General features: G+C 38.8%; 2 protein-coding genes across 5 annotated transcripts; one reads left to right on the top strand and one right to left on the bottom strand.

Annotated features, from left to right (window-relative positions):
- Positions 1–89: 89 nt before the first annotated feature.
- Positions 90–25,342, bottom strand: ift140 (intraflagellar transport 140 homolog (Chlamydomonas)). 4 transcript variants are annotated; one of them, XM_056737688.1, is made up of 30 exons: positions 25,210–25,342; positions 24,457–24,614; positions 24,012–24,236; positions 23,781–23,902; positions 23,508–23,650; positions 23,262–23,437; positions 23,087–23,178; positions 22,910–23,016; positions 22,201–22,340; positions 21,867–22,070; positions 19,659–19,731; positions 19,499–19,590; positions 19,232–19,359; positions 19,015–19,132; positions 18,786–18,907; positions 18,528–18,666; positions 18,314–18,445; positions 18,159–18,194; positions 17,449–17,657; positions 5,175–5,352; positions 4,567–4,757; positions 4,385–4,480; positions 4,155–4,287; positions 3,807–4,079; positions 2,941–3,123; positions 2,633–2,839; positions 1,281–1,493; positions 986–1,152; positions 753–894; positions 90–618 (listed from the first exon to the last, which is right to left on the bottom strand). In XM_056737688.1, exons 2-30 carry the CDS (start codon positions 24,601–24,603, stop codon positions 430–432), a joined length of 4,377 nt encoding a protein of 1,458 aa, XP_056593666.1. In that variant the 5' UTR covers positions 24,604–24,614; positions 25,210–25,342; the 3' UTR covers positions 90–429. The 4 variants fall into 4 exon arrangements, 3 of the variants coding, with proteins under 3 accessions (XP_056593666.1, XP_056593667.1, XP_056593669.1); XM_056737689.1 differs by lacking the exon at positions 25,210–25,342 and adding an exon at positions 25,033–25,119; XM_056737691.1 differs by lacking the exon at positions 18,159–18,194.
- Positions 6,391–14,385, top strand: tmem204 (transmembrane protein 204). The gene is made up of 3 exons (XM_056737697.1): positions 6,391–8,446; positions 9,446–9,601; positions 12,594–14,385. The coding sequence occupies exons 1-3, from the start codon at positions 8,200–8,202 to the stop codon at positions 12,836–12,838; spliced, it is 648 nt and encodes a 215-aa protein (XP_056593675.1). The 5' UTR covers positions 6,391–8,199; the 3' UTR covers positions 12,839–14,385.
- Positions 25,343–25,794: the final 452 nt, after the last annotated feature.

Raw genomic sequence — 25,794 nt, 5'->3', positions numbered from 1 at the left:
GAGAAGCGTCATTTACATAAAATCGGCGACATCCGACAATTGTGACACAAGGTTTCCTCTTGAGTGGACAGTTCGTCATCGACAGGTGAGAACATGTAGAAAATTTTATTAAAATGCATACAAAGTAAATGATACAAATATAGCAGAACAGGTCTGGTTATTAAATAATTGTACAAACTGTCAAAAATCACGGTCCCTGGCTGCACACACATTGCAAACATAATAAGTGCAATTTGTGCATTCACACACAAGCTACTCTACTTAAGGCAAAGTAGCTTCACCAGTCACACAACTGTCCCACTACACTGCTTCTCCAAAAATCTGGCAGTCCCTTAGTGAATATGGCACTCTTTACAAAAGTGGGTGAGCAAACTGTGAAGCAGGCAGTTTTTATAGGCCATTAGTGGAAAGCGCTATTTTATCTGTTTCTCAGTGATTGATGTTCTCATCTTCCTCCACCTCTTCGTCATCTTCACCAGCATGTTTATTTGTGGTGTCTCCGTAGGGCAGACGGATTCCAGCGGCGTCCTGTAGCGCTTGCAGGCTGCTTTGACTCACATATAAACTGAGATTTATATTGGGACGTGCTGATCGGAGATCCTCTAGTTTACTCCACGCCTGATACACATACCAAAACACAATATTAAGAGTTTTGATGGAAATTGAAGTTCAACATGAAACGTTATTCACAACCCATTTCACAGGAAGTAATGTGTAGTCTGACATGCTTCTTGTTCACGGCATGAACACACCTGTTGGAAGTTGCCATGTTGGCAGTAGTGTTCCACTAAGAAGGCATACACGTCACCCACACGCACTGCAGGGTCCAGATCTTTCTCTTCCAGCAGAGACTCGCATATACGCACTGCTTCCCCTGGATCCTCCTTATGCATTCTACACACGTGCGCAAACATAAACACAGGTGTTGACAGAATTTGATAAAAGGTGGGGAAAGTGAAGAGACACACAACGGTTTCACAAGTACCTCTGTGATTGAATGAATCTCTTGATAAGGTCGAGTCTGTGTGTCAGTACAAGAATCCTGGTGTCAGTCTCATCTCCACTGCGACCCTTTGTTTTTGACAAACACTTACAAGCTTCGGTCAGAGCTCCGTACGCCTTCTCATAATTCTGATAATCATCGATTTCAACCTGTGTATTCACACAAACCATGGTGAAGTCATTGTTGTATTTCCATTAGGATCACATGGAACGCTGGAGATATGGAAATTCTATATTGTGTGAAATTATTGGTGAATTTGGACACACTCTCCAAGTACCTCTGAACAGGCCTCGTAGAAGCCGGCGAGCAGGTCGAGGGCACGTCCTTTGGAGTAGAAGCCAATAATGTTCTTCATGATCTCAGCATCATTCCTCCAGTCCAGAGACTGCAGGTAGTTTGCCGCCATGATGTATATTTCCTTCTGTCTTGAAACACCTGCAAAAAATATGATTTTCTCTGTGTCACCGGATTTCAACAGCGCTCGCATCGCCTGTCAAAGACAAACAAGAAAGAAGAAAAGCTATGGGTGACAATTGGTGTTAGTGATATACACTGCAAAGACACCGTAATAATTGGAATAAATTTTGATAACATGAAAAGCTGGAGATTTCATCCAAAGGTAGACACCAAGACGCGAAACTCAATAGAACGTTCCATTGCCACACTTGCGCCATTTTGGGATGAAAGCTACTCGGCAGTCCAATATATTTTTGCTGTCGCGATGGCAATATCAGCTGCTTTAAAAAAAATTAAGCTGAAATCCAACATGACTGATGGCAATACATGATGACTAAACCTTTGCACTCAAGTTTCAACTTGAGTTATCAAGTTTAGGCATTTGAACATTTTATCAATACCAACAAATTAAGGACATGAATCAGAAAAATTGTCAATGTTGAACAATAAATGGGGTAGTTGACGAAAAAATCGTGTGACGTAGCAAATTTTTTTAATTAAAATGTTAATATTACATTCTTTTATATTATTAATATTTTGTTTCTATGTTTATGATATGAAACAGTATAGGAGAGGTTTTTCTTCATTGTTCTTAAATTTTTGCTGTAACACCATAGGACAAATTTGCATATTAATCTGTCAAGTACCCACATTTTAATGAAAAAAGCTAATGATTCATAATGCTAGGCTATTTTAATGGAAACCATTGTGTTTCTATTGTTTTTTCAGAAGAAATGGATCCTTGCTAAAAAAAAACATCACAGAAATTCTAATGGTTACCATTATGAACCATTAGCTTTTTCCACTAAAAGTATTACAAAATTCCCATTCATAGTGTGTTTTTGGTATTATTCCAATTGGATTTATTATGAAGTATTACCATTAAATCCATTAAAAAAAATTATAATGTCATCATGTTTGTAGTGTGTTCCATGGGATTAAAACGTACATACAATTTAGTGATAACTTAATTTTTGATTTTGTTTTTTATTGCGCTATTCTGTATGTCTGCTATTGTCCAGCTGACATTTAACCCCAAAATTGGCCCGTGCTGCGGAAGTGCCACCTAGTGGCTTGTTCCTTAAAAGACCAGCGTTTCGCCTCTTGGTGTATATACTCTTTTTTCATCTATTCCAGTATCTGATTCTAGAACTAGCGTTTTATGTGTCAAACCTTGATTTTGTTTCCAGCCTGTGTGTATTTCTTCGTTGCTAGATGGTAGTTGCCCTGTCGCATACAACAGTCGGCGATCTTCTCCAACAATTCCTTGCGTCCAGACTCTGACAGATAGGCGGAGTCACGCGGCACAGTCAGACTTTCAGCCAGATCGTCTGTGATGGTCAAACTCTGGTCCAGACACAACTGGAGCGCCTCATTGTACTACAAACACAAATGCACAACACAACATTTTTACTAACTCTACTAAATCTTATATTAAATGATTGTGTGTGTTTTTCAGTGTGGATTATGTCTTTCTTCACCTTTTTGGCGGTCACCAGTAATTCCACAGCTTTCTGGTACTGAGCGTGTTTAATGAAGAAATCAGAGCAGCGTGTGAGTAAAGCAGGATCACTTTTATCATTCAGATCCTCTGCGATCAGCTGTAAAGCTCCAAACTGCTCTGTGGCAAAAGCCAGTTCCAAAGCCTTCGACACATGACCTGCCTAAATATACAAGACAGATGTCAGAGAGACGTTTACATTTAATTGACTGATGCTTATAACCAAATCAACCTACAGCGCTTTCAATGTATGTGGATGGCAGGGTTACTATAGTAAACTAAAGCTATTCAAACATTTCTGTTCATTTAAATAAAATAAAATTTGGGCTTAAATATAATTTGGAAAAACTTAAAATCAAAATATGATTTAAGAATAAAGTGAAATAAGTTAAGGAACTAAAATTGAGCTTTAAAAGCAAAATTATGTCAATTAAATAGAAAAATCTATAAATAAAATGGCAAAAAATAACCTGACAATTAAACAAAAGCAAAAATATGTTTTAAATTCAAAATGTAAATAAAACTCCATTTAAAAAATAAAACAACTCCCCTGGGAACCAAGACACACAATTTTATGTTTTTCCATTAAATTATTTTTTATCTCTTTCTCTCTTGTTTTTCACTGTTTATTTTCTACTTCTACACTTTGACAATCATGTCACTGCAAGAAAATCAGTCAACAAAACTGTTGGCTGGACAGAGGGGGGAAAATCCTTAAAATAAGCTGTCAGCTCCCCCTGGTGGTAAAGTTTATCACTGCATGTATCAAATGCAGAACCTCTAACCTCTGCATAAGAGAATGTTCGTACTTTTAACTGTGTGTGCACATACATGCGTGTTTTATACCTTATGATAAAGCATAACGGCTCTGTCCATGTGTGTTGATTTCTCTTCATAGTACATTGCCGTGTCCATCATATCCTCTGGATTACTGAGCAACGCCAGATTCATGAGCTGCTCATCCAAGTTGTTCTCTTTACACAGTCGGATGGCATTGTTATAGGCCTGCGCTCGTGTGTAAAAGTGCACCGATTGGCTGATTTCGTCCTGTCCTTCATACTGCCGTGCAACATGATAGGATGCTGCTCTATTGCCAGTCTCATTGGCTATAACACTCGCCTGTCAAATGTACAGCAAAACATCAAATAGGATCATACTTCATTTCTAGTTAAAATACTAAAAATATTAATTTACCTTTTGAATGTTCCCTAGATAACAGTGAACGCGCACTTGAGACAGATAGTCCTGAGCGAGGTCGTAGTAATGCAACGCTGCCTCCATGTCTGATTGGCTCTCCAGATAATGTCCCCACCACTTATACAAATCCCTGACCAATCACAAACCAGACAAAACAAGTGTGAGAATATCAGCCAATCAGAGAGCAGGGGCTTTAAACATGAATCAGTCGATGCATTCAAACTCACTTGTCTTTCATTTTATTGATGTAGACCTCCAACGAAACATTATCATCCATTAACATCCTTGGAACTTCGAATCGGTGTGTGTCGGACTTCTCATAACTGCAAATGAGAGAATAAACAGACCACAATTTAGATTTTAACCACATTTCTTTGATCAAAAATCCTGATTTTTTTTGTGCACTTACTACTGTAGTGAGAGACTCTTGTCTCCGGTGGCTTCCAGGTGTTTTGCATAGCTGTAGTAAGTTGTGCGGAGGTGAATGCGGTCGTGCGTCTCCGCCGTTTCGATCGCCTGCTGCCATTGGCCGGCTGCTTGATAGAACTTATTCAGCAAATCAAACCTGCCACATGACTTATACAAGCGTTCTGCATCCTCCTGCCGCGGGAAAGAGAGAGATGATGTGATAAATCTGAATGTTAGTTCTTTTATTGTCAGTGAGTGAATCAGACGGCTCCATACGTGCTGGGTTTATTTAGATAACTTGTGTTTGCACTTGTGTACTTTAAACACAATGTAAAACATTGTTCGGTAACATCCGTTATGTGACATCCTAGATTGAAAGGTATTTACAAGTAAACACAAATACAGATTGTATGGATACATATAGAAACTGATGTGGGGCTGGATTTTATACATGAACATTGGATGGAATCAATGCAGAATACAGTTTGTATTACCTTTTTTGCTGTCCTTAGTGTAATGTGGACTGACAAATAACACACAATAAGAGGAACTAAAAAGTAAAGAAGTTCTTTTGAGAAAGCACTGTGAGTTTGTATGTTGGCGTCTCACCAGCATGCCAAGTTGTGTAGCTAGCACTGCCACCTGTGCATCCACCTCTGGCTCTTTCTCCGCGTCTCTGAGAGCTCGAGCGGCCCGAGCATTCCCCATGTTCCCCAGACACACGCGTGCCACGTCCAGCCGACGACTCTTCACACACATCCGTGCCATGTTCTCCCACACAGCCTCGCTGGAGACGCCAACATATAAACAAAACATTTCTTCAATATCAAAGACACATCAAACATTTTAACTTGTAATATTAGCTAACAAAATAACAAATCCAGTGGAACATGAAAAAAGAGCTGCTAACTGTTATCAAAAAGTGTCTAACTACTTTCTAAATGTAGAACAAAAAAATCTCCAAAGAAAGCGAAATGACAGCTGATTTCTCTTTAATATCTCAGTTATTTCATCTAGACATCTATGAGATTACATTGAGAGCAAATAGCTTGTCTTCTGCTTCTCAGATATTTCTCCGGAGAAAGAAATTGTAAGGTGGTTGCAAGGTGTTCACCCTCAAGTTAATATCTCCATCATTTCCTAGACATCAGTGAGATTAAGAAATTAGAAACTTTTGCGGAAATCTCATTTGCCTCTCATGAGAAAAAGTCAGAAATATCACAAATGTCTGTGTCATTAGAGTTTCATTAAAGATCTCAACAATGTCCCAAACACAGAGGGGACACTAGCACATTTATTTTGGTTTGATCCTACTCTGTATGATTTCTGGTCTAACATTGTTTTGTTATTTTCAAAGGCTTATGGAATAAACATTCAGCCCGACCACTGCCAAGCTATTTTGGGATATTCTGCAGTTATGGATAATCTCCCTAATACTCATCAGCAGGCGCTATGATTGCTACCAAAAAAGTGATACTCCTCAACTGGAAATCCCCACAAGCCCCTTGTTTTCAAAGATGGTTGTATGAGATGCTCTATATTGACCATGGAACAGTTAAGTCTTTGTGAGATATGCTCTCAAAGAGGTTTGGAGTCACATGAGGTCCTTTCTTGAGTCTTTTGGGAATTTAACTGTGATATATTTGGTATACTTGTCCTATCCTTTTCCTTACTTATTTTAATTTATAAAAAATTTTATTTATTTATTTATAAACAATTCTAAATATTGCCTTATAGGAGAATTTTTATTTATTTATAAACAATACTAAATATTGCCTTCTAGGTTGATATTATCAAATTATTTTTAATTGAGGCTGTCCAGTGTTTTTTTTTTGTTTCATTTAATTTATTGTTATTATTATATATAGTTCATATATATTTTGTTATTTTTGTTTTATTTTGGTTACCTTTTGTGTGTTTGTTAATATAATTTCAAAACTTTAAATTATACAAAACATTTTTTGTCCCAAACAGAGCTCAGACTTGTCAAGTGTGCAATGAAAAGTCAATATTATTGAAGATCTCAATATGAACATTTCTCATCAGATTTCATCAATTCCAGATTTGATTATCTCTACAGTACATTCACTCTACACCTCCATGCTCTTCATTTGTTTAAACAAATGTTTCCGTTTATTGTCTGCAATGTCAATTATGAACTTTTTGTTTCTGTTTTAAGCCATTTTGAGAGCAACATCGGAGACTACGTTGATACTTAAATGAAAGACAATAGAGAACTCCATCAGATAAGAAAAATGACTTTGAGCATTGAAAAATCCTCTTTTTGTTTTTATATTTTTTAATACGACACAATGGCATTTACCATTCAAGTTTAACTTAAGAAGTTGAAAAATACTAAGCATAAGACCTGTTATCCTAAACGTTCAAAGACGGTGTGTCAACCATACATTCAGAATGTATCAAACTTCAGAATGAACGGACAATTAAAAAAGCAGGATCCTAAACAATTGACTTCAAAACAAACAGTCGATGTTCTGTTTAAACGTGCAGCTGCAGTCTGTACATCAGAAAATAATCACTTCAGCTATGTGTGGAATGATTCAAAGACATCCAAGACTTTCTCCCACATTCTCTCTCTCCCACTCACTCGACCCTTCATGCCCTACCTCCTTTTTTATTCTCTCCCATCTGGTCTTAATTTTACCAAAATCCCCCCATTCTCTCGCCCTTTTCACTCCGTTCAGCTTTACTGAATACAGATGTGGGCAGTTTATAAGAGTTAAACAACCGGAAATTCCTTCAATCTTTAGGAGGCCAGAACTGAAGAAAAAGCAAAGCACAGAATGCAAGCACATTGTGTGAATTCAAGTTTTACATCTTCTGGGTTGCTGAGGGTTCTGGGGGATTGTTATGTGGTCCCAAATCCTCAAATCTCTGATATTCTGCTCCCTAGACATGACCCGCGTCCCTCTTTCAACGGTCAGCTCATCTCTCGCTCCATTGATAGCCAACACACCGAGTAAAAGAGAGAGAGGACGGGTGTTGTACTCTGTTCTGACTGTTTTCCTTCCAGGAAACACATCCTGTAGCTGTGGAGTAACATGTTTGTCAGAGAGAGAGAAAAAGACAGAGAGAGTTTCTTCTCATGTACTCCCTGCCGTCCCATCACAGTTCTTCTGGGCTTTTCATGGAGAGGTACAAATGTTCACACTAGTTAGGACGAGTCAAGTAATCCGAGATAGCACTTCAAATTGAGCCAGTGATCGAGAGAGAGAGAGAGAGAGAGAGAGAGAGAGAGAAGAAAAAAGAAGAAGCAGAGAACACATCACGCAGATCCTTCAGCATTCTTCAGCGTTCCCAGCAGGGAGAAGAGGAGAAAAAAGTAGGCGCGGATGTGCTGGACTTCAAAAAAAAAAAAAAAAAGGGATAAACTCAGAAGAGCGACCATTCGATAGATATTGTGTGTGTTTATGTGATGGCCTTGGAGGTCTACGGTCCAGTCTTACGAGCAGCTGTGGCCCCGGATTCAGAGGAGGAGGGCTAAAGACACCCGTCGCCCCGAAACCCCATCAAAGCACGAGAATGAGCGGTGATGTCCTCTAGCTAACTTCTCACGGTGCGAGTGTGCGTTTCGGGCGAGGGGGAGACGGGCGCAGCGAGTTAAGGGGGGCGTATGGCCGTGCGCAGGTTGGTGGTGGTGGCTGCAGCGGTGGCGCTGCTTTCTCTGGTTCTCAATAACGTGGCTACGTTCAGCTCCAGCTGGGTGCTTCAAGTTCTGAAGGATGGACACAGACGGAGCGTCGGACTCTGGAGAATGTGTCCGCAGGATGATACGCATGCTCACGGGCTGGTGGCCTGCAAGTGGCTGAAATGGGGATCAGACACGGCGGGGTACCAGGAGTCCCACAGCACTGTCAAACGTGAGTTTACTGACAAAAAACAGAACTTTAACTGCGCCATAGATTTCAATTAATGCAGATGACTAACTCCTTCCATTCTTACAAGTCTAGTACAGAAATGTTTTCCGACAGTCTAGAATCAATTTATGTTTATGAATATTCATGTTTCCATACTACAGTAAGTTGTGCCAAAATTTTAAGTTGATTTTGTGTTTTAAAAATGAAAAATGTTTTCAATCTACCTCCATATCTGTGGCTGCCACGTAATTTTAAAACACATCAGATCCACCCTAATGCTAAACAGATGACAACGTGTTAAAATGTTTCTCACACCTTCTGGAAACAAACTGACAGCATTAAAAGATCCTTTTAGTACCACAGAAGTACAACGAACACAACAGATCGATTGCAAACATTTATGTTGCTGATGTTTGTGTACGTGGTGATATCACTGACATTCCTGAACCTGCCAAATCTCATACGGACTTCATAAGAAATCTGTTTTTGCATCATGGTCTCTTGAATCTGAAATCTTTTAATATTTTATAGTGGGTAAAACTTAGACACCTGGTAAATATTACAAACATGTTTACTATCTCTGAAAGAAAAACTGAGTGCAGATTTGTGACATGCAGCCGTGCACGTTTGTCAATCTTATCCTGATTTAGAAATAGGAAACGGATGGACACGGTGAAGAATAGTGGGTTTTAGGAAGTTACACCCACATGGCAAAGCTGCAGCTGGATCTTACAGTGATTCAGATCCTTAACCTGCCACACACACACCTATATCTGACTCTTGAATCGGTGGAACACAAAAGAAAATATTTCAAATTTTATGTTCATTCAATGATCAATATTTTCTTTGAAACATCTTCTTTTGTGTTCTGCAGAAGAAAGAAGGTCATACAGGTTGACCTGAGGGTGAATAAAGGAAAGAATTGTCATTTTTGGGTGAACTGTCCCTTTAAGAAACCTAGCCGATGTCAAACCACTTATATTGCTGTTCTTGAAATTTCAGTTCAGTTTGACATGATGCGGGCGTGTAACCTGATGGCCACGGTGGCTCTGACAGTGGGTCAGCTGATCTTCCTGTTTGGGTTACTGGAGATAAGCCACATTACCCAGGATTCTCAGTGGTGGGAGGAGGCCATCGCTGCCCTGTTCCAGTTAGCCAGTGAGTGTACACTATCGAGTGTTTTACATCATTCAAACAATTTTAAAAAGGTTCTTCCAAAAATCTCACCCCCCATTCACTTTCATAAACAAAACAAATCCTGTAAATGTCTCCTTTGTGTTCAATAAAAAGAAACACACTCAAGAGTTTAGAACAACATAAGGGGAAGTAAAAGATAACCACTGCATTTCAATTCTTGGCTGAACTGTTCCTTTAATTCTTCAATATCTAACAAACCTGTCAGCGGAGATACTGCCTCTATTGTCTCGGGTTTGTTGTTCGGCATTTGGGGAAAGGAAAGATGGAGCTTTGAGGATCCATAACAGAATAAACATCAACACAACGATCACAGTGAGACTACACACACAATTCAACAGGAAACAACAAGAGCCCTGGCCGCCGTCCCACTGACCAATTAAATCAAGTCCCATCAGAGACATACGCTTGCACGTCTCTCAAAACTTGTTGTTCGTCTAACACACAAAAAAGAGTTTTACTGAGCGTGCACTTGCATGTGTCCAGATTTAATGAGAAATGTTTGAGTTCATATTGAGATCCTCAATAATATTGACTTTTGATTGGAGACTTGACAAATCTGAGCACGGTTTGAGATATTGTTGACATCATCTAATGACTGAGACAGGAGAAATATCTGAGAAACAAATGACACTTAAGCAAGTTTCCATTTGTTCTAAATTTAATCTCATGGGGGTGAGCACCTCGCAACCAACAACCTAGCAACCTGGGTAACAGTCTATGTGAACTCCGTGTTTGTGCATGCGTGTGTTTTAAGTGACAATAGTTATATTTAGTCCTACGGGGTCCGGAGCACCAGCGGCAGGCGCGCAGCTCCAGAGAGCGACAGTCAGGCGCCAGGATATCCCTGCTCAGGACGAGGAAGCGTCTGTAACTACCTGTTATGCAAACCCAGAGCAGCAGAGGAAAGACAGGGGTGTGTGACAGCACAGAGCGGGGGGTCAGAATTTTAGATTGGGAATTAACAATATTTAAGAACCAAAGAAGACAGAAGAAGAGTGGACCTATGAGATGACAAACGCTTTATCAGCTCTTGGGACGCATGTTCGTCCAGGTGTGTATGTGTATTATGGGCGGACGAAACAAGTGTGCTGATTAACTGTCCTCGTGTGTTTACACAGCCTCAGGGGACAGACGGAGATGTCTGATTGAGTGATAACAATTATGTCGTCTCTATGCCGATATAAATTATAAACACACACAAACTGCTTCCCTCAAGTAAATGAGGAAGCCCAAACAGACGCAGAAGACACGTCGACTCTTCATACAAACATCAAAATTCAAACTAGTCAAACGATTGGACTTTCAAACGATGTCACCATGAACAGTGTGCAAACCCCTTGAGCATCCTGTGACCCGGTGCTCTGCTCCTGAGGGAAGTGAACTAGAAAGCCTCAGGATTTCAGCTTCAAAAAAAATTCCTGGTCTTTCTGTGCATGATTCACAGAGAAATTTAAAATAGTCTTTATAATATCCAAGCAAAATATCATCACGTTATAATGTGGACATGAAAATAAGATGCACGGTAGGGCTGCACAGTATATTCAAATGCATAGTTTGGTGTAACTCAGTACACTTAAATAAGTAAAGTCAAACTTTTAGGACTGGAGCATGAAAAATGGCATGACCAAAATTGATTTTACAAACGTAAAGCTTTAAACAATTATTGTTTATTGCATTTTTTATCATTTCTTTTTCAATATCATGCAGCCTAAATGCACGATTGAGGAAAACCATATTCAGTAATAACCAAATATTGGACTGAAAACACAAATTTTTTCTATATTCACAAGAGAGCTTTTAAATTATTAGTCATCCTGAGGCCCCTCCTGTTGAGAACCACTGCATTAATGTCATCTTGTGTCAGGACATGTAGAGCAACTACTAAATTATTTTACAGAAATACAATCCAGATAAATAAACAGAGAGATAGAGAGACCAATATGTAAAGTCTAAAAGAAAAAAACTCACACAGGGCAAAGCATCTGTTCCCAAAATAAAACTAGTATAGACTGTTATTGTACACCATGTTCCAGTTCAATTGTATGGCTTTGTAAGAATGCTGAGATTAAACTGAATGAAATGGAGGGAAGGAAGGAAGAATGGAAGGATAGAGAAGAAAAGGAAGGAAGAGGGATGACACTGAGCCAAAAACAGAATAAAAACCCCGTTCGCTCTTCTCACACACTCAAACGCAATATGATCGGAGTTCTGTAAGTCTCCAGCACTGATTCATCTCACATCCTCTGAGTTCTGGATTTCTGGGAATCTACAGGGGCAGCTATTAATAACATGTGCTCTTACAGGAAGAGAGAGACGCACAACTCACAACGGCCAAAACCAACCCAAATCTGTCCAAAAGAAAGAGGGTTCGCGCCATTTCCATTTGTTAATAAAAGGAATGTTTCGGGTTCAAGTTCAGCATCAGAATCTGGTGTCTGTTAGCAAAGAAAATCCTTTCAACATGTCCTTCCTTTCAGTCTGTCAGAAATAAAAAAGAAGTAAAACACTTAATGCACTTACGATGAGCTTGCATTTACAGTAATGCACTTAAAACAGAGGTTAAAACCGAAATGTGAGGCTCAGCTTTTTATAAAATGCAATTATGTTATTATTCTACATAAAAATGTTATTGGAGATGTGAAGTTTGGACAGCTGGACTTCTTTTCTACATGGTTAAACTGTAAGATTCCTGTCATTTTCCCGAGAGCAGTTTTTACGGATAGTCACGTCATGTCAAGTTCAGAAAAAAAAAATGTAATCATTTACTCATCCCCATGTCATTGCAAAATGAGTTTCTGTCATTTTCAGAACACAAAAGAAGATATTTTGAAGAACGTTAATAACCAAACAACACTGAACCCCATTGACTTCCATTTTTGGGTAAACTATCCCTTTAAATGTGTCAGAATTTACCTGTTTGTCATTAAATCTCTCTCTCCCTCTATCTTCGCAGGTTTCGTGCTGGTAATAGGTCTTGTGACGTTCTACAGGATTGGTCCCTACACTCACCTCTCATACTCCTGCTATATAAATATCGCTGCATGCTTGTTCGCCACGCTAGCGGCTGCCATGCTAATTTGGAATATTCTGCATCGCCGTGACGACTGTCTGTCACCGCCCATCATTGTCATCAGCCGATCCTTGACCACACCCTTCAGGCCACGACTAGACAATGACTATGTAGAGTCGCCTTGCTGACATGCGCTTGAGACATATGGAGACATACGGGCAAAATCACGAGAATTCTTAATTTTTATGTGAACCTCCTGGAACTTAACACTTTAGGACAAGAGCAGTGATGGTAACTGGGAAATGTAACGGATAATGTTTTTGGACCGAATGGAATACTTCTGAAACTCTTGAAGTGGGATGACAGAGATCAAGCTGGATCTTGACAGTTTATATTCATAAAAAGGAAAAGCACATCTGTATGCACATGTATCGATTATAGTTCTACAAAATGGAAAAGCAAAACAGATTTCAAAAGGTGTCTACACGTGGCATGGAATGTCGAGTCACAGATTTCTTACTGAATTGAATAAAATCCTTCAGAATCGAAAAGTTTCCACAATAAAATTCGGGGGAAATCTCCGAAAAAGATTGAAGGTGCCTTTACACAACAACAAAAAACTAAAAACAGAACATTTTTCTTTTTTAAAGCTTTTGCATACAAGACAACATTGTCAAAATGATCCCAGTTTACTAGATGAAAAAGAATAAAAAGGCTGTATTTTGGATGCCAGGCTAGTAGTTGGCAATGTCACTTTGTAAAGAAACACTACCAGGCTGCACACATACGCTTTTTTATTATACATTAAATATAACAATAAATGATTAAAAATATAAGCACGTATGTATTCTTCTACACAGCAGCAAACTACTGCATTAAATCACCATTTTCACAAATGAAATTTTAGACAGAGATGAAAACATTGCGTAAATGAATGGCAAAACACAAAGATAGTTCTGTGTTTAGCTTTAAAAACTGTTGTTGTGTAAACGTCCTTTAAATGGGATAAAACACCTTAACCTTCCCTACAAAACAAACAAAGAAAGAAAAAACTCTTAAAAAATGACATGAAAGTGAAGCCTTTAGGGATTTTTGCATCGTGGCATTCATGACTATAAAGCGAATTTTTAACTATTTCAAACTATTTTTGTAATTCATATTCTCATTCATTCTCATTTTATCGTGTACTATAAATATTATAATACAATAAAACCACGCTTTGCAAATACTGAAACAATGTTTCAAAATCTGCAAACATAAAAATATCACAATGCAATAACTGTACATGTTTCGAGAGGTAATATGGTCATCCAAACATTTTAGCCCAAATGTTTAATTACAGATATACAAGAAAATGGAGATTTTGTGAAAAGCATAGAATTGCATAGATTCTGTGCTGGCTTTAACATCTGGTACCAAAATCTGTGATATTTTTGGGCTGTTTGCTCACCTGAAGTTTTTACAATTCAACATTATAATCTGTGACCTGTCAACCCTGACCCGTAATTTAAAACTATGTTCAATTTCAGATCGATCATGTCTTCCTGATGCTTTTTATCAATGTTTGAACTATGTAAGTTAATTTCTAGACACAGAATTTGCTAACCTATGCCTGTGGTACCCATATATATAAATTTATAATACAGAGCTATATTAAGTATGTTATTAAAATCACATTTCACTCCAAGCAGGGCTGATATAATAATAATATTAATGTAATAAAGACATAAAGCCATGACGTGTGTATACGTGCGTGTGTGAGATCCCAGCAGAGTCAAGGACGCTCTGAATGGAGGGAAATGAAGGGAGACCGACACAGACACACACATTCCGTGACCCTCTCATTCCTGCACTGACACTTTAAGGTGATAAGACAAGACGGAATTCGGTACATAAATCGTGTGCATTACTCACTCTCATGTTGTATCTTTCTTTCTTCTGCTGAACACAAAAGACAACCAGAAGGATGTCTTACCATGTTTTTTTAAAAACAATGAAAGTTTTTTTGACTGAACTATCCCTTTCAATCTTATTTACTTCCTTGCACTTGGATTAACCACATACCATAACAAACCAATATTATTGGAAATTTATGCTATCAATTGATGCAAATACTTTTGCTTCATCTTATTTGCTTCATCTCTTCTTCTTCGCATAAGATAGTTAAACGTGTTTGGAACAACAAGAGACCCTTAAACCCTATTCACACACACCGCTTATCCTATAAAATTGCCATAAAATTGCCAGAGTGCCTTCTACCTGAACGAAAACGCACCCCGGATTGATCCGAAAAGTGATTCCGAAAAGAGGACCTAGTTATGGCCCGGGATCAGTCCCAGAAAGCACCCTGTGTGAAAAAAAGGAAGAAACAATGCCGTAAAAGCCATGTAGTGATGACACGCATCTATAATAAATTGTAAATAATTTGGCTGTGAAAACAAATATAGTTAAGTGAGTAATTTTTGTCCGTTAGTAAATCGAAAACTTAAAAATAGGCCAACTATTTGTCTTTATCTAAATCATGACATGGTGGAATGAGTCCTAATTACCAAACTTAAGGTTGGATACGAGAGTAGCGTTGTCTGCTTCTAAACGCAATTTAAACTTTAAATTACTTTTATGAAAACTATTAACACGAAAATACACAGCGTTTCAATAAACTTGACTGTTTCTAACCTTTAAAACATGGCTGTGTGCACCTGCAATGCTCGTGCTGCGCTGCGGAGAAGCCCATGTGTTTCTGTGCAGACACTGTTGTCAGACTAAAGGTCTTTGCACATACAGTCATAATTTTTTGTATGCGTTTTTTCGTATTTGGAACTTATTTGTATGGTGTCTCTGAATTGTCAAAATGCCTCTTAAAATGCTTGCTACAGATGCGAAATAGCAAAAAAATCGGACCCATCCTGAATTTTTTTATGACAGACGAAAATATCAGAGGCAGTGTGTAGATGTGATTGACACAATGTGAGGTCGTATTTATCTTAAATTTCGGACTCAATGGGCAATGGCCTTAACTCCAAACTTTCACTCGACAGTTATGTGCCTATTTTTCTCAACAAAAACATTGTAAACGATATAACATGATGACTAATACCAACCTAAGTGATTATTTATGTTTTTTATGTGCAATATGCTTTATTAACAGACTTTTCATTCGATATACGTGAGTTTATTTCAAAATGGTTACACAATCTAAATGCTAAAAAACTTTTCTCAAACTTTGTTTTAAAAAACGATAAACTTATTTTTAAACTCACATTTTTGATCATCATATTACTGGAAAATCATTATACCGTGCCTTTTGTATCGCAGATAGGCTATGTAGCTTACTTCAAAATGTTGCTTATTTCAAAATACTTACTTCAACAATTTGTTTTTTGTTTTCATATGACATTTTATGTGACCTACGCGTGCCTCTTTGATTTAATTGTAAGCAGGATGACTGAATGATCATAATCAATGTCAAACCGACCAAAACAATCAATTTCAGTGGGGGTTGAATAATTTTGAACACAACTGTAAATAAAAAAGATTGTTGTAAAATTAACGTCTTTGTCATTTGCAAAAGGCAATAATATATACTACAGAATAATAACCAAAAAAAGAGAGATTATTTAGGCCTATTTGGCACTAAATAAAGGAAGGCAGTAATAATAACAAAGAGCACTATTTAGCCACCTAAAAATACCGCAAGGAAATATCTTTCACCGTGATCAAACCTATTTGATCCAGAATATTCCAGAATTTCACTGGCAGTGTGAATAAACAAAATCAAACAAATCCGGAACAAATTCCTCGACACATTTTCCATGTATTTTCCAGGATCTCTGTGTGAAAAGGGCTTAAGTCTGAATGATTCCTTTAAAGGTCATGCTTGACAGGCCCCACAGAAACCCCGGTGTGACCCAGCAGAGTTCTGTGGTAAAGATAGGCATCAATAGATCACTCAGCTCAAGTCTTTTCCTCTCTTCTGCGTTTCATCTGTTCCTAAAATGAACTCGAACAATACCTGAGGAATGTACAGTACACACACCCCTCTGCAGTCATGGAAATCTGTGTCTCTTCTGTTACATTCATACACACACATCTTCATATAAACATCAAAAACCTTAAAGCACGCAAAGTACAATTACAATTCCCACTATAAACACCAAACTCGCACACACCCTTCCCAAAGCCATTTCTGTATATTTCATTTCAAACAGAGTGCGAGTGTGTGTGTGCATGTGTGTGTGTGTGTGTGCATGTGTATCCTCTCTGGAAATAAGACTGGGAAATGTAGCTCGAGGCATCAAGCTTTCCATTAACAAATCTATTGTTGGTATCATTGTAGAGATCCTTTAGGCAACTTGTTCACCTATTGACTGTAAATGCACTGGCACACAAACACACTTCACATTCACTAATGTAGTGAGTGTGTGCCATCTTGTACATCCTATACAGATGTAGACCTAAGGATGTTTCACTCACTCAGTCACCCAAACACTCTCTATGGCTGCCAACGATATACTCTCCTACAACCCATAATATCCCACAAACTAAAAGACACATAATAGACTTTACTTTTAAAGGATTTGAATGATCTGACTATTATTTCCTCTGACAGAGATGTTTCAAACTTGTCAATTCACTTACAATTAAACTCCAAGTTAAGTCCCTTCAAAGTGACCTCGGATTAAGACGGTACGATCAGTGGTTGAAAAACTGGGCAAAAACTTGTAAGGGCCATAATTAGTATTAAAGTGATTTTATTTATCTAAAAAACTAGTCAATGATATAACAAACATATGTGTACCTCTTGATGAGTTTGATGGCTTTGAATGCTTCGTCCATGTCTCCAATGGTGAGGTAGAAGCTAAAGTTCAGCATGGCATCTCTGGTGGGTTTCTCGCAGCCCTCCAACCCAACAAAATCTCGGAGGGCTCGTCGCACCACCATCTGAGGTGTGGAGGACACCTGGGAGGGCGTAGAGACCACCTCACCCTGTTCTCCACTCTCACCCAGCTGAGAGAACGCAAAGAAACATTTAATAAGATTCACAGACAGCATCAAAAACACACATCACATCACCTAATCTGATACATAATGACAATCACAGGTTTTACAGTGTTTATTTACAACAAAACTGGTTTAAAAACTTGACACAAAGATTATTTTAAAAGTGTCATTAGACCTTTCGAACAACTTTACATTTTACATTTACAATAAGTTAACTGATGAAAAGATACAACTTTTAAATCCGGCGTATCTAATAACGTATCATTTAAAATCACTTCATTTAAAAAATTGGCATTTCTTTTTTAACCAGAATCTTACAAACTCCTTGAATTTCCCTCCCACACCCCTAGGGGTGCTGTTGGAAATGCAAATACTCTTTTTAAATAACTTTGACATATTTGGACGAATGAAGCATCCGTACACAGCACACAAATCACATATGATGATGTCATAAAACAATAATCATGTGATAGGAGATGAGCGTGGGGCAGGTGGAGGGTTACTTACATCAGGAAGAAAAACTCCTCCCCTCCGAAATAAGATCTTAGCAGATAAACCACAATAACAAGAGTCAAGAGATAAAAGAAATGAAAAGGCATAAAGCGGTGAAAAGCGACAGCGGTACACAAGAAAACACAGATGAGCCATGTTCGTGTTTGTACCTTGCAGATATAATAATAATAGGGTGTATCAAGAGCGAGCAGAGACAGGAGTGTGCCTGGTTTAGGCTGTGAATCCTGCAGGAGGAGACCGTGTTCCTGTGTCACAAAGAACGTCACCACTAACACGTCTTCCTGCCAAGACACACAAACAGATTTAACACAAACACACTTGAACAACCTACCAAACAATCAAACCACAGATGCTTTGATTTACCTTCTCCGCTTGTGATTGGCTGCTGCTGTTGAGGTCAAACTTTACAGGAACTGTTGCACACACGAACAGCCGTGGCTCATTCTCGTCCCAGAATTGAGATATAGGACAGCGTGTGGATAACTCTCCCTCACATCGCGTTCTGTCGGACACATGACAGCACAGCACACATTCATTTGCATTCTACGCCAACTGCGTCCTTTCAAGTATTAACAGGAAGAGGAAACATGTATATTCAGAGGTGCTAAAGACACATGGTACCTCTGACTGTCCTCTAACTGTGTGAGACTGCTCGCTGGTCGCCCAGTGAAGAAGTCAAAATAAGACAGGGTGTCCAGCTCGATATCATAGAAATACACTTTGTTGTCTGGCCGTCCATTAACCTACAACACATCAACAAAATCTTTCCATGAGAGAACAGAAAACTCTTCTTTCAAACGTGCAATGTTGTTAAACGTGATCCAGCTCATGCAATATGACCGCTGTGTACCTGTGTAATGAGGACGCTCATCTGACTGCCGCTAGCATTGCATTTGACAGATCTCAGGGCGCCTACATCAGGAATGAGCTCAGCCAGGTTTTTAGTGATGCTCACAGGTTTGGCTTCTCTGTGCAAACAAACATTTAACATACAAAACTACTTTATACACACATGTGCAAAACAGGTGCGAAGAAATATGATCGTTTGATTTGAATTGTGTGTTCACCTGCGTGTGAGGTCAAACACTCTGACATGTGACGTGTCTGTCCCGACAGCCAGGTAAGATCCACACACACTCAGCAGTGTGGGATTTCCCTCTGCTTCAGAGAACACCAGCAACTGCTTCACAGTACCCTGTGTGTGCGCACACAAACACTCATATGAAGAGTTTCAAAAGTGCATTCAAAATTGGTTGTGTGATGTGATGTGATTTGATCGTACAATCGTGTGTGTGTGTGTGCGTGCGCGTGCATGTGTGTGCGTGCATGTGTACCTGTGGTGTCCGGATCTGGACACGGTTAGGTTCTATAGTATAAATGTTCTCCTCATGTACAGCGAGAGCAGGAGAATCACACTGGAAACTACCTGATGAGAAACGCAACAGATTTTAGATTGAGTCATACAGTATAAATCTACAGATGTCATGTGTTTACCTGTGCTGTGGAGAGTTTGACCTGATGACTCATACACAGTGATATATTTCCCGTTCCACACGGTGACCATATCCTACAAACACAGATTATAAAAGACAAAGCATAATAAACATAAGGAAAATTCCATGAAAATGTCAAATTTACCACAAAAAATTATAGCTTTGACCAAAGGTTTTTACTATAATTACAGATATCAACATTTGGTGGTTTAAATATCCATGTGAGGTCTCTCGTCAGGTTTTTAAAACTTTTGTTTTATTTTAGTGCATGATTTTTCATAGTCAGGTAAGTGCTAGGATTGTCATATCCATAACGGTATACATTCCTCACAAATGGCCACATGAAAATAAAGTAACTATTTTCTGTTTTGTGAAAAGGGATCCCTTCTTTATTCATTGGGTATTATTGTATCAGGTTTGTGCACCTTTATTGACAGAAATTCAACAAAGTTTATCGTCTCTCAAAACAGTGTCCTTTACGCATGGATCCATAACGCATGTTCATTTCCCTTTTTTCAGAACTGAAAATTGCTAACATTCTTCCAAATATCTTTCTCTGTGTTCATCAGAACTAGGGTTGGAAATCATTTGAATTTTATCGATTCCGATTCCGATTCCAATTCCAATTCCGATTAACGATGTTGATTCTTCGATTTCTAGTTTCGATTCCACAGTTGAAGAAAAACATTTAGATATCAACCTGTATGGTCATTAAGGCTGCTTATTGATTTGATTCCAAAATATGTAAATATATTTATGAGCACTGTTTTGTGTACATATACACATTGGACCATGTTTTTTCTGATTTATTACAATTTGTAATACGATAGCTGAACTACACCATGGTAAAACTGTAGTAACTATAATGAAACTATGGTTAATTTGTGGCTCTTGTGCTTTTTATTGCAAATTTTATAGTTAAACTATGCTTACAATAGTACAAATATTGTTAATTTTCATGAGGGCGTTTATTGAGATCAACGCTGTTTATACAGCAGATCATGCAACGCTTGTACTTTAAAAAAAAATATGCACACAGGAATTGATGAGAGGAATTCTTATTTTAATCTCAAGTATTCGATTTCTATTCCTTTTGTTTCCGATCAGATTCCTAACCTTTCCTTTCTGATCCCAAAGTAGAACTGATTTCAACCCTAATCAGAACAAAGAGATTTATACTGGTATGAAATTACAGGTTTGTGTAAGGGTGAGTAAATGATGATAGAATTTTCATTTTTGGGTGAACCATCCCTTTAAGTCTAGTCCCAGACTTAATTGAAAGTTTTAACTGTCTGAAAATAAATTGAAAATAAATTGCCCTAACATATCTTAAAATATGTCATTAATATTGTTTTATCTAAAGATGAACACCAGTAACGTTTCTATCAAAGGCGTTTTAATAAAAGCCAATTATACATCCTAATTGAATTAAGGCATAGTCCTGATTTAAGTTAAGCCTCGTCTATGAAACCTACCGTTTATAAGTGTGTGGGATCTATAAAACAAGTGTTCGAATAGAGTACTGCTATTTTATTTAAAGGAGCAGTTTGTAAAATCCACCGCTAGAGCGCGCACATTCAAAACAGATATGTTCAATACAACAACAACAGGTAGCTTGACGACACTGTGAAGGAGCATGGAATAATGGGAACTGTCCTCTTCAACTCCACCACTATTAATCAATCATGCTAAATTAAGAAAAAGACATATAAACAATAAGACTAACCTTGTTGATCGATACAACACTCATACATTTTCTGTCAGTAAAGGAATCTAAACATTTTCTCACCTAATAAAACACATACAACATCAGCGTCTCTGTCTAGTACAAATGTCTTTGTGGCCAGAACCAGCTGCTAACAGTAAAGAACAAGTCTTTTTCCCATGAATCGGAAACTACGTCACAGCAGGGTAAAGCAACTTCACCCACAGATTAAATCCCATTGTAATAGAATGCGCTTGTTTCATTTAAAGCTACTTATGTTTATCTGTACTGTCTTGTTTTGTGACTTTAATCTATATTAACGATACAAATTCATTTCTGTGCATTAAGCTGTTTTGTGTACTCATAGGCCTTCTCAAATGAACATAATATGTAACACTGGCCTAGTGGTTTTTAGATATTTTAATGCAAAAAAAGTTACAGATCGTACCTTTATGATATACAGTGAAAAGTCATGCAGTTGCGTGATTGAAAACTGTGTCTTACCCTGGTAACCTGCACAGCTCTGATGTGTGTGTCTGTGTGAAAGGTGATGTGTGTGTTGGTGTTGAAGTTGGCCAGGCTAAGCTGTGCTGGTGCGAGCTGCACCGCTGCCACCTGCTGACTGTAGTGAGAACACATCACATGCTCGGAGAGAATCAACACACAACTGCTGCTGCGCACCGCCAACAGATGAGAGCTCGAACCCCACTGAGAGAAAGAGAGAAATTACACAAACTTTTACGTTAATAAACTAGATTATTTGTTGGACATGTTTAATATATTGCTATTGATGCCACTAAATTAAAGCAATAACCCAGTAGAGGCCACAGTGATGTACCTGCAGCTGTGAGATGTTTCCTTCAACTTCTGCGGGTGTTTGGAGTTTCCAGTGTGTTTTTGTGTCTCCTTTCTGATCATTCACCGTCACCATGTGCCACAGAGCCACACGACCCCTGCTGGTACCTGCTGCCAGAGCGTCTGCACACAAAAACACAGACAGCTAAAACTGATCAGTTTGAACAAATAGACAAGTCTAATGTTGTTTTTCCAAATTAAAAGACTTGTCCAGACTCGAGTAAAGCATAATATTATTCTTACAGATCTGATTCAAGCATTAAAAAAGAATTATCCAACTGTGCGCCTCCAATGAAATGAATATGAAACTCTCATTAAATTATAAAAACGTTTAACAATGACGTAAAATGTTGACAAAGTGCTTTTTTATGTTACTGCAGGCCATTCTTTTGTTAACTGAAAGAACTTTCCCTGTTGTGGGATCTGTCTTTAATATGCAACAAATAATGTTGAAGGTGTAAAACACATGCAAACACTTCAAGATACACAGAATTTCAATGTCGGAATTAAATGTATGATGCAAAGAGCAATGCCCTCAAGGGGCAGAACTTCTGTGGCTGTTTTCTGTCAGGACATCTACTAGGGTGACGAAAAAACAGTCTGAGTAAAATCTAGCTTTGTGTTGAGCAAGTATAGGTTTTGTGATTCACGTCTAAGTATATGTAAACACCAGATCTATACAAAGCTCTTACTTTTAAACGCGCAAAAAGACACACAGTTGAGCAGTTCTCCCTTCTCAAAGCCCAGAGACTCATCCAAAGACAGAGCGTAGTGATCATCTAACTCCACATCCCAGAGTCTACAAACACACATGTTAACACACAGTGACTTTGGTGCATCTGTTGAGAAAATTTCTATCTTAGCCTGACCTGATGTGCTGTTCCCCGGATGCTGTGATCAATAAACCGTCTTCTGTCCACACAATGTCTGTGTGCTGCCCACCTCTACCACTGAGCTTCACCTGCACACACACACAATGGTTTTCTGTTAGCTGATGTTTAATTGGCTGATACCGAATCACTGTCTTGTCCGATTGGTTGTTACCTTACTGATCTCCTGAGTGAATCCCTCCGGCCCGACACTGAACTGAGACAGCAGCAGTGAGTCCGTTACCACAGCGAGCACGGCTCTCCTTTTAGAATACCACATCTTCTGTACCGCACTCTCCATAGACAGCAGCGCGGCACTCCGCGCTTGATCATCCACGCTGAACACATTCCCTAAAACACACACAAGGTTTGAGCAAACCAAAATAAGGTGAGTATGAATGCCTCCTTACACCTTTCTTACCATCCGCTGTGCTGATGTAAAACGACAGGCCTTCCTGTGAACCAAGCATGAAACCGCCTCCTTTATTGGTCTTTTTCCAGTTGAACATGTCCAGGGCGGTTTCATCTCCGCTGACAGCTGCTCGTGCCAACATCGCCACATCCCTGCATTTACACAATGCACTTTACAAGTCTGAGGTTGCCAGATAATTTATTTAGAAAAGCATATTAATAAAACATACATTTCATAATTTTTTTAGTGGCAATATTTATTTCAATATAATTTAAGACTTACTCTGCAGGTGGGGCAGGTCTGAACATGCAGCATGTCAGTGGTTTGCCGTAGTCGTGTTTTAATAGAGGAGATCCCTGCAGTTTACCTCGAGCGTCCACCCTCCATACTGCCATCACACCCGCCTACACACACACACGTTAACTATTCACATAAGCCTATACTATATGGCGTAATGAAATGTATTTGAGACAGCAAGTAAAGTTGTGGCTAAAATGTTTGCATGTGTGAGACCTGATCTCCCGTGACCAGCCTGCTGCCATTACTGCTCCACTCCAGTAGTGTGATGCAGGAGGCGTGTGTGTTTGCTGGCAGGGGTGTTTGTTCACCAGACGGGTGTGAGAGGAGCAACGTCTCGCCCGTCTCCCAGCCCACCACCAGCAAGGGTTTAGTGGGGTGCCACTGAAGCAGCGAGGGGCTGAAACCACGTTCCAAATGACACAACTTCACATGCTCACCCTAAACACAAACACATAGAAATCACACATATGTGTAATACACACAGTTCCAAGTAAATAACCATACAAGTTGGTTATATATTTTCTACACTATAAATAGATAATTTAACACAATGCATATCACATTATTTAGCATATAACCTGACGCAATATCACACAGCCCTAAAAACCAGCGAGAAGTGAAGAGAAACAAACAGAAGTGAATAGAAATGTCTTGTCACCTGTTGCAGGTACAGATCCACACTACCTCCGGTGGAGGCGTTTACAGAGCCCACGGCCAGCACACAGAGACTAGAGTGCCATGCGATGAGAACTGCCTCCCCACTGCTGTCAGGGGCCTCGATACGATGATCAAAGTACACAGCCATCACCTACAAATCTATAATAAAAAATCTGTCATAAATGTCATATCTGATTATACATCCTACAACAGTGTGACTTCAACACAAATCGTACAGCACATTCCAATCATCTACGAAATTGATTGATCTTTAATATAACTGGTGGAGAGCTGTTAAAAAATTCTAGGTGGTTTCGTTTTGCTGTTATAGGTGGCAGAAGATGAGAATGAAGAAACTATGTGAACTGTGATAACTGACTATATAACCATGACATGTTTTTTTTTATTTAACCCTAAGAAAAGCATGATAGTATTGTCATGGCAGCATCAACAAACGTGGTATTTCCATGCTGACATATGCAAAACATCATGGTAATTCCGTGATAACCGTGGCTGCTCAAAGTTAACGGTTTGCATCTCTAGTGAAGTTGTATACATCTAACATACATTTCCGTACCCGTTATAATCATATGTGTAATAATCGTAATAACATAAACATGATTGTAAAGTCATTGTGTTTCTGTTTTGGGTTTTTAATTGCAGTAAATCTGCTGCTAGCGCCGTTAGCTAATCCACGCGGAGGCCTGTCGCTTTAATAACGTCATAAATAACGACTGTTTAAAACATGTTTTACCTGAAACCTCCTTTATTCCGCACTTTCGTGTCAGGACCCCGTGTTGTTCTAGCAGCATATGTATGATTTATAAAACAAACAATTGTTATAGCCCTTCAATATTACGCTATAGCTACGAAGCGTCGTTTGCGGTTGCCCAGACAACTGAGGAGAAGAAGCGCCTAGGGGTGGAGCCATGTGACGCGCTGTCCGCCTCAGCCAATAAGTCTAACCTTTTAAAGGGACTGTTAACACAAAATTGAAAATTCTGTCATCACTTACTCACCCTCCAAACCTGTATAAATGTCTCTGTTCTGATGAACACAAAGAAAGATATTTGGAAGCATGTCATTAACCAAACAGATCTCATTGCTCATTGACTCCCATAGTATTTCTTTTCCCTACCCTGGCAGTAATTGGGGGATGAGATCTGTTACTGACATTTTTCAAAATGTCTATCTCTGTGTTCATCGGAAGATATTTATACAGGTTTGGAACAAACTGAGGGTGAGTAAAGTATGACAGAACTTTCTTTTTAAACTTTATAACCCTAACTCACTTCTCATATTTTTTTAATATTACGTAACAAATCTTTATTTTGTATAC

Source organism: Triplophysa dalaica, chromosome 23, assembly GCF_015846415.1.
Source record: "Triplophysa dalaica isolate WHDGS20190420 chromosome 23, ASM1584641v1, whole genome shotgun sequence".
NCBI lineage: Eukaryota > Metazoa > Chordata > Actinopteri > Cypriniformes > Nemacheilidae > Triplophysa > Triplophysa dalaica.
This window is presented reverse-complemented; position numbering and strand designations above follow the sequence as displayed.

Excerpts from the sequence above, each read along its gene's own strand:
- ift140 (XM_056737688.1), bottom strand. The coding sequence starts at position 24,603 with ATGGCTGTGTACTTTGATCATCGTATCGAGGCCCCTGACAGCAGTGGG. Across the intron at positions 18,667-18,785 it reads CAGTTAGAGGACAGTCAGAG|AACGCGATGTGAGGGAGAGT; the intron begins GTACCATGTGTC and ends TGTGTCCGACAG. Across the intron at positions 18,195-18,313 it reads ATTATTATTATATCTGCAAG|ATCTTATTTCGGAGGGGAGG; the intron begins GTACAAACACGA and ends TTATCTGCTAAG.
- tmem204 (XM_056737697.1), top strand. The coding sequence starts at position 8,200 with ATGGCCGTGCGCAGGTTGGTGGTGGTGGCTGCAGCGGTGGCGCTGCTT. Across the intron at positions 8,447-9,445 it reads GTCCCACAGCACTGTCAAAC|TTCAGTTTGACATGATGCGG; the intron begins GTGAGTTTACTG and ends TTGAAATTTCAG. Across the intron at positions 9,602-12,593 it reads TGCCCTGTTCCAGTTAGCCA|GTTTCGTGCTGGTAATAGGT; the intron begins GTGAGTGTACAC and ends CTATCTTCGCAG.